Genomic DNA, 13699 nt, shown 5'->3' on the forward strand with positions numbered 1-13699 from the left:
CGTACAGCCGGAAGCATGGACAGAAATACGCATTACAGCGTTGTTCATAAACAGCAAAAAATGGCCATGGTGGTAGAGTCCGTCACACGATGACAAATGATTGTCATACTAACAGCGAATGTTTGTTGAGTGCTTTTTTAATGCCAGGCAGTATTGTAAGCACTTGCCCTGTTTTCACTCAGTGCGTGCTCGCTGTATGTAGTAGTGGAAATGGTTGCACTGTAGCTGCGTGTGTTGTCAAGGACGAATGGATCATAGACGCACAGAGTTCAGTAAAAAGGCAAGACGCAAAAATTCTATAGCGTACGATACCATTTTCAAACCTCCAAACAAGCAAAACGCAACAACGCTATTCGGGGATATACAAGTATATGGTCAAACCACTTAAAAGAAAACAACAGAAAGAGGCAAGGGAATTCAGGCTGTGTTACCTTTGGGGGAGAAGAGGTGCCCCCAGCGAGGCCACACTGAGTGGGGGAGGCAGTGGGGCTCCTGACCTCTTCGTGTGCTTACCTGGGGCCAGGTAGGCAGGGCTCACACCTTGGCTCGTCGACTAGTGTGTTCATGTAATAAGAAGGATGACCATTGTAGCACCCATCACTACAGTTAGTACTGAATCTCATTTTACTTCACTTTTAAGCAGATGTTCCCATTTGAAGAGGTTTTTATATTTGTTACCTTGGTGGATTAGAACCAAGAGTAGATTAGAAATCATTGTTATTTATTCAGCTCAAGAGCAAAGGGTTCAAATAAAACCCATTGTTCCAACTGTTTGTTCCATTAAATCTAATGATGAGTCGAGTGTTACCAGACTCTAACTGCAAGAACTTGGTTTGAAAATGACAATCTGAAAACTGTAAAAGAACAAATAGGTTTATATCTAAGCTATTATCATCAAAGTGTTCATTAAAAGATAAGTCCTAACATACCTGAGAGTTATGAAACTTTATAGCAGCACTTCCATAGTTCGTGTAATTTTAAAATTACACAGTGGTTCATGGTAAGTAGGATTCACAGAGACATTTTGTTACCAAAGGTCCAGTTTTGCTATAGCAATTCTAACAAGTGGCTACTGAGCTTTTTGTTAAATTATGTCAAGCTTTTCTATGTAATGTGTGCTCTTTGCCTTTTTTCCTTATTGTTCCATCTTCTTTCTTTCCTGTATTACTGACATGGGTTTATCTTTTCTCCCTTTAGAGAGTTTTGAGGTGACAGTCACCAAAGAAGGTGATAAAGGGTTCTTTCTATCCCTCTTATGAATTCTAACCCACTAACTTTGTTTATAAAATTGGGAATCAGCCCTTAAACAGAAGAAGCTGTCATGCTCTTTGACCCCTATTTATTCTCCTACTTTGTTTCTATTTTTAAATACATTGATGGAAATTGTATGTAACCAAACCCTCGGTTAGAAATATCTGGAAATCAGACATCCATTTGAACTATTTGGATAATACTGTATGTTGTTTTTCTTCATTGAACTTAAGAGATTCACTTTGTAATCCTTTTCTATTTGTTGTAATTTTGGAAGAGTTCAATGTTATTTTTACGTGAAACACATTTTGTGAAGTTTTATATATGCTTCAAAACATTTATATTTGTTCTCCCGTGGGCCAGACTAGACACGTAGATTTTGACTCCTAATTAAGCTTGTAAGCCGACATAGATGTACTTAAGTTCTCAGGCAGGATTCCTTTTTAGGTATGATAGGATAAAGACCAAAATAAAGGAAAAGTCTAGCAAATCTCCCCCACAGTGGACACTGCATCTTAATAGTGACACTAGCTGTTGAAATGGATGCCTGAAAAGTTGGTATTTCTACCTTTCTCGTTCAGTAGTTTGTTTTGATTCCCTAATTTTAGCCAGGCTCATTGCACAGGAAGACTTGTTTCTTCTGATTTTTTTTTTTGACAGACTTTCTGTAATTACGGTGCTGAACCTATACCTCACGCTTCTTCCTCTCTCAACACTTAACTGTGTGGTTAAGCCTTCCCTCTGGTCCAAATCAAAATAGCTGCCTGGCTCTCCCCAGTGGCGGGGCAGTTTCACGGTGTTATCAGGCCTTGGCTGATGGCTAATGAGACCACTTTACCCTGGAGCGATCCTAAGTACTCCTGTGAAATGCCTGTCTATATATTCTCTTTCTCTCTTTTGTATTCCTGCATGAATGGATGCAAAGTTAAACAAGTTGCTTGGAAAGCCAGAATATGCTTCTTTTTACTAAAGTCCCAGAACTTACCCTGTCAAAGCACAGTGCCCCTGCTTTGTCCACAGACCCTCTAAAACCCCTGGCTGCGGAATTGTTGCCGTTCGTTTTCTTTGGGGAGGAGGGGCCTGTGCTGGCGGTGTGTGTGGCAGAAATTCTCACCTGTGCTGCTTTGACTCCCCAGGTGAGATCTGTGGATTTAAAATTCATGGGCAGAATGTGCCCTTTGAGGCAGTGGTGGTGGATAAATCCACTGGCGAAGGAATCATTCGCTCCAAAGAGAAACTGGACTGTGAACTGCAGAAAGAGTACACATTCACCATCCAGGCCTACGACTGTGGGAAGGGACCCGACGGGGCCAACGTGAAGAAGTCTCATAAGTAAGTGCTCACACATTATGTGTGTGTGTGTGCATGTGTGCGCACGCACAAGGAAAATAGTGACCATCATGCCCCATTCCCAAGACTTCACATGGTTTTAAAATATAAGGCAGAAGGTAGTTCTCAATTGTCCACAGTGAAGTTGTAAGCAATTTGCTCAGAGACCCTTGTATGCGGCTCCCAGCAAGAGCCTGGCACATAGTAGGTGTCGAATAAACAAATGATGAGTAATTTTGTCCCACCAAATACTCTAGTAAGGAAACCAAGGACCTATATTGAAAATACGGAAATCCTGCTTTTACCCTTAGAGGGTATTTTGTAGTCATGATTATCTTTTGTCTGTAAATTTTAAGGGCATGAAATTCATTTGAGCTGGTGGAAGAAAGCCGACTTCTGTGCCCCATCCTGTGTGTGTTCACATCATTCCTGCCAGTTGGGAACCACTGATGTAATTAGAAGGCTCTGGACGAGACAGACTCAGGATTCTAGTCTTTCCTTCACAACTACTTCCTAGCCTTTCGTCATTAGGCATATTTAATTTTGTTTAGTCTCAGTTTCTACTTCCTAGTACATGGACTAGGAGGAGTATGTGGGTGAGATGATGTCACGTAACCATTGTGAGGGTCAAGGTGGGTGGGTGGATAGATGGATGATGGGTAGACAGATGAATGATATATGGTGAATGGACAACAGATGATGGATGGATGGATAAATGGATTATGGGTGGACAGATGAATGATAGCTAGTGAATGGACAGTAGAGGATGGATGGATGGACGGATGGATGGATGGATGGTTGGTGGATCAATGATGGGTGGATGGATGGTAGGTAGCATGCATGAATGGGTGGATGGAGAGTGGGAAGGAAGGGAGGAAGGAAGGAAGGAAGGAAGGAAGGAAGGAAGGAAGGAAGGAAGGAAGGAAGGAAGGAAGATTGGTGCTGCGGTGTGGAATGTCTTGGTGAACAGTGGGGGTGCTGAGTGCCAATGAATCACTCCTCATCCTTTCATACAGTGAGATATTACTGTTTTCCTTGAAAGAGATCTTATTTCAATCAGAGACCATGTCCGATTCAGAAACATGCCCTAGTCAATAGCCCTGGACACCAACAGTTTTCTCTCTTTGTAGCCTGGTCTGACAATATCTTCATTTTCTCATCCCCGAGCTGGGGAGATGGAATGTGGCAGCATGGGGGTTCCCAGGAAGGGCAACACTGAGGTCACAGAGGTCCCTCATTTGTTGGATCAGTAATGGGTCGCGCCCCAGCCATGGGTTACAATGGTCTCTATGCCTTAGAAGCAGAGCAGAACTTGTTTCAATGCTCATAATTTCCCATCTTCCCTGTTTCTGCTTCCTTCTTCCTTTGGCTGTATATTTTTCTGATTTTTGCAGCAAAATATTTTTGATTTTGTGTTAGAGAGCTGACAGATATCTGATATAGTTTATCTCCCTTCTGCAGGCCCGTCCCATATTGTCAAGAAAAATCCCAAGTCTTTTTATTTTATGTCACTGCCTTCTCACCAGCTGCCTTATTCCTAGGACCTGGAAGAACCCACCCAAATTTCCTTTTTTTAACTTGCTCTTGTCTCCGTACTAAATTAAAAACAATGAATAGTTTAATTTTTATCTTCAGCAGAAAATTTAATAAAACAAGATGTCAGAAAAAGGAAATGTAAAAGTCGGGCAGAATTTGGGGTGGGGGGTAAAAAGCCAAACAAAGCACACAGCTTTTTTTCGCCTTCTTCCAGAGCAACTGTCCATATTCAGGTGAACGATGTGAATGAGTACGCACCTGTATTCAAGGAGAAGTCCTACAAAGCGACGGTCGTCGAGGGGAAACGGTACGACAGCATCGTGAGGGTGGAGGCTGTGGATGCAGATTGCTCCCCTCAGTTCAGCCAGATTTGCAGCTATGAAATCGTCACTCCAGATGTGCCATTCACAGTCGACAAAGATGGTGAGAACAGAGGAGCGGGCTTTCCTTACCAAGGGGACAGTCTGAGCAGGCTAGCCATGCTAAGCCAGTCCGTTTCAAACCCAAACTTGGCGCTTCAGTGAAACTCACAGATCAGAGACTGGCTTAGTCCATTCGGGCTGCTGTGACAGAATGTCAGAGGCCAGGTGGCTTAAACAACGGACACTTATGTCTCAGTTCTGGAGGCTGGGAAGTCCAAGAGCAAGGAGCCAGCCCATACAGGGTCCCATGAGGAGCTCCTTTTTGGCTGACAGATGGCCTCCTTCTCGCTGTGTCCTCCGTGATGGGACAGACAGCACTTTGGTCTCTTCCTCTTCTCATAAGGGCACCAATCCCAACATGGGGCTCCACCCTCATGACCTCACCTAAACCTGGGGTCTTCCCAAAGGCCCCGCCTCCTAATGTCACACTGAGGGTTAGGACCTCAGCTCGTGAACTCTGGGGGACAGGGACGCTCAGTCCACAGCAGAGACCTACCATGCATGTCTGTTTCCTGTTTTCTCACTCTGTGTCCTGAAAGCCTCTTTTCTGTCCCCTGAAAGTCTTGTGTTCTCCTGGGGGACGTGCTTCTTTTTCCTTTCTCACCAAAGTCTAATAAAACCCCCCTGCTGAGCGTGTTTTTATGTTTCATCTCCTCACCTTTCAGTCAGCATGCATCTGAGTGGGACTGACCTGTCATTCGTCCTGTCTTCTGTTCTCCAGTAGGTTTGAATCTTCTGCCTCATCTTAGACACGACGGTTTATGCCTTACTGCCAGAGCCCCTCTATCCTTGGTGATTAAACAGAATCAGCTCGTTCGAGAGCTCATCTTTTTCATTAGATTATGGCTTCTTGATGATGATATAGTGTCTCTGTTGTTACTGCACAGTCCAGAATCTTCGGTGCAATTATGGACATTGCAAACAGTTTGCAGACATCTGTACTCAAGGTCAAATCAGGCTTTGCTCTAGTGGGTGGGGGTAGGAAACCTCTCTCTCTCTCTCTCTCTCTCTCTCTCTCTCTCTCTCTCTCTCTCTCTCTCTCTCCCCCTACTAAAGTAAATCTTTTAGCAAGAAGTATTTAATGCAGCTTGATCTTGTATTTAATATTTGAAGTATTTGAATTATTTTGTCTTTTTTACTCTCTTACATGCCAACTATTAAATCTTAAAATAAATTTAAAAAAAGAAAGAAAAAAAGAAAGAAACCCTGTAGGAATAAATGGAGTTGAATTGTGTGGACTCTTTCCTCCTGCTTCAACAACCCTTAGAGATGGAATTAGTGTGTGTTCCAGCTCAGGAAAGCCAGGGTGAATGTTAATTATCTCAAGCATAAGTTCCCTCCCCGTCAGTATTTACAGGGCCGAAAGCATGTGTCTGCGTTTTGTGTTCCAGCAGAGGACACTGGAAGTAAAACACCAGTATGGCTTCAGGTCCTCACTGTCGTTTTCTTCCTCTGGAAGGTTATATCAAAAACACAGAGAAGCTGAACTACGGGAAGGAGCACCAGTATAAACTGACCGTCACGGCCTATGACTGCGGGAAGAAAAGAGCCACAGAAGATGTTTTGGTCAAGGTCAGCATTAAGCCCACCTGCACCCCTGGGTGGCAAGGTGAGCTCCGTTCTCGTGTCTGCTCTCACACCTGTTAAAATCCGTGTGCCGCAGAAACCTAACGTGTGGGTTTTCTTCCCTTCCCTGTGCCCCCCCCCCACCTGTGGGCCAACACAGGATGGAACAAGAATAGGGTGGAATATGAGCCTGGCACGGGCGCCTTGGCCCTCTTCCCAAACGTCCACCTGGAGACATGTGATGAGTCAGTGACCTCGGTGCGGGCAACGGTGGAGCTGGAGACCAGCCACATAGGGAAAGGCTGTGACCGCGACACCTACTCCGAGAAGTCCCTTCACCGGCTCTGTGGTAAGGAGGCTTGGTGGTCTTCAATGAAGGGACAGAGTCCCTTATGCATGGAGATGCGCGCGCGCGCGTGTGTGTGTGTGTGTGTGTGTGTGTGTGTGTTCATGTTCATGGACTGACACAGTCTAACTTCTGACATGGCTGTTGGCTGCCTTTACTGGCCAGTTGTCACACAGGCTGGGCTTCGGGGAGTACAGAACCCCCTAACAGTCTGTTCAAAATGTTACGGGTGTGTGCATTTTAAGAACCACTGGTGTGAAGAAAGTATTTCTCTGACATACATTGAGAATCACCAAAATAGGGATTATATACGTGGAGTGAGTTTTAGACACATTTTAGGACTGAGGAAAAAACTGTAAGTAACGCAATAGTTTTTGGCAAATGAGAAATAGAAAATGAAAACTAAAGATGCCCACATCTAATGGATGGCAGGATGGCAAATCTGACCAGAAGGCTAGTTCTCTGTCTTCACGGTCAGTGGAAATTTTTCTGGTTTATCTAAATGACGTAAAAGGTGAGGTATGGGTGCCTCTCGTGGCAACTATTGAGGAAGAATGTTTCCCTCGGTCAGTGATAAGGTACCAGCAACTTGAATGGCCTCTTTATAATCAGAAAGGTCTTTTGTGTTTCAAGGGCTACTCAGTGTCAGCTTTGCGAGGAGCTTTTCTGATACCCATCTGTCTTCTCACTAGCCTGATAATGACGGTTAGTTAGACTTAGGCAACCGGTTTTCTGACATAACTGGGAATTGTTATATGGCGCATAAGCAAAAGAGGAAAAGTAGGTTCTCTGCTGGCTCATCTTGGTGGTGAATATGCTCAGGTGTTTTATGATTCTCAGTCCAAATAGTCATAATCATGCACCTAAGTCTGTGTAACGTAAGAGATCTGGAATGCTCTCTCTTTTAAGTGATACACCTAAGTGTATATTATAGTGTAATGCATGAAACTTACTATCTCATAACGCCATCTTTTATGGTATTAAATGAACATTCTCTCAGCCGAACAGTTTAAAGGTAGGAGGAATAGAAAGAATGTCATATATGAGTGCTTACTCTATGCTAGGTACTTCCCATGTGTTATTTCATTTAATTTCCCCATCACGTTAGATGATGGGAAAGGAGAGGAGGTGGTATTGGCCTCGTTTTTACAGAGAAATTAATTGAGACTGAGAGAGGATAAGTCTGTTGCCCAAAGTCACACTTTTAGGAAATGGCAGAGCTGGGATTTGGACTGAGGTTGTATGTCACTTGAGAGGCCAGGTTGTTCCTGCCAAGTCATGCTGTTCCTAGGACGAGAGGGTTCAAGGATCAAGCAACAGGCAGAGCTCAAAAGTCTTCTTCTGAGGACAAATGTTTTTAAAAAATTGAACTTAGCAATACTTAACAATAGTTGTAAATTTTTTTCATGCTTTTTGGCTTAGTAATTCTATTTCTAGAAATTTATTCCAAGGGAATAACCATGGAGACATGCAAAGGTGTCGCGTCCAGCACAACACCGGCAGTGAGGGTGCGAGAAGGGGTGGTGTTGGGGTAGGTTCTAAGAAAGAAAGAAACAGAGACTTACTACAGTTAAATCTCAGAAGGCCAGGGGGTCTCGCAGTCACCAGAGACTGGAGCCCCGAATCGGGTCGACTGGTGGCTTTTATTGATAATCAGGCAAGGAAGTGGCATTGTTTTTTACACGTCCGTGAGACTCATCTATCATGTCACAAAAGTGAATCAAACCAGTTATCTTTGTCCCCAAGCAGCCTGAGCGGAAAGTCTTATGATGACTTAGGTGGGGTATGCACCTCCCTAGGGGGCATGTCTCTCATGCTGTAACAGTTCCGTTGAGACAAGTAGAGAGAGCTGATCTTTATTGTCCTCATGACTTCTCTCACAATCAGGTGAGAGAGAAAAGCCAGAGCCAGCAATGGCTTTTCCCAGGCGAGAGGAAGGGGGAGCAAGGCTCCTTCCTGGATCTTCTAAGGCAGCTCATTGGGGGTCCCCACTCGGTTCCGCCTGGCTTAGGTTGTATCTCATGTGAGATATCTTACCTGTCTTTGGCTGCAAACCATCTTTTGGGGACCAGACAGAGAAACATAAGGTGTAAAACACTGAGATAAGCAAAGTCCCAGAAAGGCACAGTCTCACAGACTTTTCTTTCCTCAAGGAAAGACATGGGGGGACTGTCAGCTAGGCTGCTGTGTGACAACACAGAGGTCCTCATCAAGGCGTGATTTATCATAGAAAAAGTTTGGGGACAATCTCAGTCCACCAAGGAGATCAGTTAAATAGATTATGATATATCAGTGCGATGAAATGCTATTCAGACATTTTAAATTATGCTATGGAAGAGTATGAATGGCAATATATATATTATGTACATAGGACTCCATTTTTATAATATATATATTCATCCATATTACACTGTTTTTATAATATGTGTATATTCATAAAGGAAGGACTGGAAGTGCCCACATACAAATGTTAATTGTGGATATATTTGCATGAGATTATAGGTAGCGCTTCTTCTTTTCTTCCTATCTTTTTTTTTTTTTTAAGTCCATGGTTATTATTTATGGATTTTCCTCATAACAAAAAGCCTTATTTTTGAGAAGAAGCCATCTGGAAGTAGCACCTGGTATAACCATAAGAGAAGGACAGTACATCCACGTCACTCTGGGACACTGTGCCTTTTAAGTCCTTCACGTAATGTTCACTGAGTATCATCGTATGCCCCAGGTGCTGTGTCTGGCACTGCCGAGCTGCTCCCTTCCCCAAGCAGCTCCTTGAACTGGACCGTCGGCCTCCCCACCGACAACGGCCATGACAGCGACCAGGTCTTCGAGTTCAATGGCACTCAAGCAGTCAGGATCCCAGATGGCGTCGTTTCTGTCAATCCAAAAGAGCCTTTTACGATCTCTGTATGGATGAGGCATGGGCCCTTCGGCAGGAAAAAAGAGACGATTCTTTGCAGTTCAGACAAAACAGGTAGGTTGGCGTTGCTGGGAAGGTGTCGTGCTGCAGTGGCCACTGGAGGCGGCACCTTATTCATCCCCCAAAAGCTCCCCATAGGTTGGTTGGTTTACGTACATTGTTCTGTGTTTAGCACCGGGGAGCTGCGTCCTCAGCATACTGCCCTGGTATTTGGACATCTGTTAGTTGTATTCAGTGGATTGGACCACGCTTCTCAGTAAAAACCCACATGTATTTGTTTCTGAACCCTGTCTTGGCCCAACTGGAGAGTTCATTGATGCTGATAAAATTGTCTTCAAAAATCCATTAAAGACATAGCTTTTATTTCTCCTTTGGGTCTTAAGTTGGCAATTTACCAGTAGTCATTCTCTCTGCAGATATGAACCGGCACCATTATTCACTCTTTGTCCACGGCTGTCGGTTTATTTTCCTCCTCCGTCAGGATCCTTCAGGAGAGAAGAAATACAAACCTGCCGAATTCCACTGGAAGTTGAATCAGGTGAGTGACAGAAACACTCACCGATTGTGATCTTTTCAGAGATTAACTAGGTATGGCAACCTCGCACAGGACAGGCTGTTTCTGGGGAGTGTATATTGACGATTTTATGATTTCTGTATCTGTAGATAATAGGATATAGCAAATTAAGTCCATTGAACTTCCCAAATTCAGGCCACCACAGGATATTTAAAATTTTCAAGGAACCTGCAATCATGACATCTTGCAGATATCGCATGAACTACTTAGCTTGAGGGAATTTGCAGTTTTGAGGTTAGATCACATTACATTCCTTTTGACAATGTCATGTCTTTGCAAAGCAGCTTTCCTAACAGTTGCCTTGATAAAAAGCAAGTATCATGTGAAAAAAAATTGATTTGTTACAGGAAATGAGGGGTGCTGTAAACTGAGAAAGCCTTTTTATTTAAATCACAGCAGATCATTTCTTCTCTTGATTTGAGGTTGGGACAAGAAGGAAACCTTTGCCTTAGCTTAATTTTATTTGCCTCATGGAGTTAGTGGGCAAATTTAAAATTATCGTGTAAGTGGTTTACTGTTTACAGTTTGTTTGAATCAGGATTCACATAAAGGGCCGTGCATAGTGATTGGTTGATAAACCTTTGAGTTTATTTTAATTCATAGATGGTTTTTCTTTTCTCTCTTGAAATTTGTTTGGTGACAAAATCAGGTTTTTTGTCCCATAGTTTCTAATAGTTTTGATTTGGTTGATTGCATCCCTGGGGTGTCATTTAATTTGCTTCTCTATCTTGATATCCTGTAACGTGATGGATCTAACAGCTTGATCAGATTTGGGTTTATATGTTCCTGATCCGTTTAAGCTCTGTGTCTGGTTGTTTCTTTTTCTGTAATTTAAGTGCCATTGATGCTTATTGCCACCAGCTTTGTGGCACTCTCTCTGGTCATTTGGGTTGTAGGACGTCTGTTCCCAGGAAATGCTCACGGGAGCAATAATTCCTGAGTTCTTCCATGTTGTTTGGCTGAGTATGAAATCTCTGACTCGTATTTAAGATTTCCAAGAATAGAAAATATATCTCTCCATTGTCTTCTGACATGAAATGTTGCTATTAAAATCTGATGGCAGTCAGTCTGCTTTTCTTTCCCTCATAAAACACTCGATCTTTTTGTTTTGATGACCAAAGGCTGTTTTCCTTTTCTTTTCAAGTCAGTTAATTGTATGACTATATCTTAGTTGTTTTGGGTCTGTTTTCCCAGATATGTGGTATGCTCTTTTATAATTTGAAATGTATTGGTATTTTGGGAGAATTTTTGTTATTGTTGTCATCACCGTTTTTAGTATTGTCTTCCGTCGCTTTGTTTTTTTTTCTTACCTCTTGTTGATATTCTTTACCTGTCACTTTCTCTTTAATTTATTCTTGTGTTCTGTCACCTCATTTCTGAGTTTCTCTAATTATGAACTACATTCCTTTATATTTTGTGTCATTTTTCTAATGTCTTTCCGCATGCTTTGAATAAATTGTTTCATCTCCTTGTTAGGCATACCTTCCCGGTATGCTTTCGTTGTTTGAAGAGATGTTACTCCCCTTAATTCTCTTTTTTTCTTTTAAAAACTTTGTATGGGATTGAGTTGTGATCCTTTCCCCATCTCATTTTTACATGAAATTAGTTTTCCAATACTTTCAAAAGGCATCGTTGATCAGCATGACTTATTTTTCTGGCATTAGGGGTCTACCTCCCCTTCTGTTGTTATCATAGCGTTAAAAATGTCCTTCCTCACACCCTCTGACATCTCCGGATCAGAAGCCTTGTGGCCTTTTTCCACCTACTCTCTTGTCCGTTCTTGCTGTTACCTTGTCACCGAGAATTGTTGTAGACATTGTCTGCAGCTTTGGGTTTTCCTGTCATACTCACCCTGTTTTCAGGGAAATTAGAAAATTATACTAATGCTACTATCTTCTCAGAATACGTTCATGGATTTTGACCAAATACTACCGATATTCAAATGCAATATTATTCTAATCCCCTGGAAACCTGCAATACTTTAAAAACTGGGGGTGCAATACACGTTGCTTTCTGAAGGAGCTTATTAATTACCAAACTTGTTTAGATAGAAACTTAAACTAAAATTAAGTTTGTATCTGTCTCAGAGATGAATTACTGTGTAATTCCTTTATTTAGAAATATTTCATGTAATATACATACGTATGTACTTATGTATTGTGTGTATGTTATAAACATATACGCAATTTAGAGGTTTGAATTTTTTCTCTAATTTATCGGGAGCAGGTGCTTTTCTTTGGTATTCTTTGGTAACTTCACTTATTTTGACATTTCTGGTCTGCTTTAGCCCTCAATTTCTCATTGGTTCAGTTTCTTAGAATTTCAGTGTACATTGGGCAAGGTTTTTAGAAATACATTTTTTTTAATTCCATCTCAGCATCTCTTCAGGGAATGCCAGGCCTGAAAGGTCGGGGCCGTGGAGCCTGCAGACCAGGCACCCTTACATGACAGCTGGCGAGACAGATGCCCTGGAGATGCGCATTCATGATGGGAAAGGAACTCAGTTTAATTTGGCCTGCCATCTGAGCTTTACATTCAGATTTATGTAGATCGTCAACTTTGAGTTGGAAAAGAAAGCTCGTATACTGCAGTGTGCCTTCTTCTGAGATTGGAGGGCCTTTTAATCTTGATCCGGAAAAGGAATGGCCAGTTGGCAGGCTCTGCCAGCTCAGTGGGTGCGTCCTGCCGATACAAGACTCTCTTGGTGTCACGCCTCTTGGCAGAAGAGAGTTGGGCAGCTCCCTATTTGGGGGCCCGGTTATGTGATAAGTGAGCCGTGCCCCCCTGGTCTGAAATGTCCTGGAGACGACAGCATTGCCCTGGCCCTTTTGGGTGACCTGTATTTGGGTGAAATGTATGTTGTTGTTACATACTTTAAAACCAAATCTTTTTTGGGGGGGAAAATAGGTGCTCTTTCTGGGTGGCTTGCTCTCCATATCAGGTGGTACTGCTGCCATTGCTATGTCTTTAGATGACAGGGCACATGGCGAGTCATGCTCTGGCCCTTCCCCTGGCCTCTCGTAGGTCTGCGATGAGGAATGGCACCACTATGTCCTCAACGTGGAAATCCCAAGGGCGACTCTCTATGTGGACGGTATTTCTCACGAGCCCTTCTCCGTGACTGAAGATTACCCGCTTCACCCATCTAGGATTGAGACTCAGCTCGTGGTCGGGGCTTGCTGGCAAGGTAACGGTCGTTGGCACCTTTCCCCACAGGTCTCTGGAATTAAAGAATATCTGTCTGCTCTGTTGGTGTAGACAGGCTCTTCCCAGCACTTTACCCTCCTTCCCTTCTCCTTTTCATTCCTTTGCCCAAGCAGAGCCTCTCTGGGGACACGGCTGAGGCCGCCCTCTAGGGTAGCTGTGTTGATGGGCGCTCACTAAAGTTGTGTTAACGGACTGAAATGCGCCAACACCTTTCCTGGGAACCTGGGAGAGAGCGTTGCATGGAGGGAGAGTGTAGTTGAGGAACTATTTTACCAATTAATCTGTTTGTTGAGAAGGTTATGAAAACAAGGAAGCAACAATCAGGCACAGAAATGTAAGTGTGCTTCAGCCTCGAGGACTCTTCAAGAGCGTTTAGCTCTTGATAACCTGGTGGGAACAGCTTTCAGAAGTTCTATGTCTGAGAGGATTCGTGGACATCTCTGCTGCAACACCAGGGACGGCCTGTGATGACGGCCACCGGGCCAATAGTGCTGCTGCTTTGTGCTTTCTCAGTGGCAGGCTGCGTGCGAGTTCCTTTACATAATTCT

At 43.2% G+C, this 13699-nt stretch overlaps 1 protein-coding gene across 2 annotated transcripts in view; it reads left to right on the plus strand.

The window, feature by feature from the left end:
• Positions 1–13699, plus strand: part of CLSTN1 (calsyntenin 1) — a 59588-nt gene that overhangs the window by 35312 nt on the left and 10577 nt on the right. Inside the window, exons 3-10 of one of the 2 annotated variants that reach the window (XM_081057379.1) lie at positions 1198–1227; positions 2388–2583; positions 4331–4539; positions 5998–6147; positions 6265–6453; positions 9176–9424; positions 9787–9908; positions 12969–13131. In XM_081057379.1, coding sequence (XP_080913505.1) covers positions 1198–1227; positions 2388–2583; positions 4331–4539; positions 5998–6147; positions 6265–6453; positions 9176–9424; positions 9787–9908; positions 12969–13131 — 1308 coding nt within the window. The remainder of the gene's footprint in view (positions 1–1197; positions 1228–2387; positions 2584–4330; positions 4540–5997; positions 6148–6264; positions 6454–9175; positions 9425–9786; positions 9909–12968; positions 13132–13699) is intronic. The other variant, XM_081057380.1, reaches the window with a different exon arrangement.

This window comes from Rhinolophus hipposideros (assembly GCF_964194185.1).
Source record: "Rhinolophus hipposideros genome assembly, chromosome: 8".
Lineage (NCBI taxonomy): Eukaryota > Metazoa > Chordata > Mammalia > Chiroptera > Rhinolophidae > Rhinolophus > Rhinolophus hipposideros.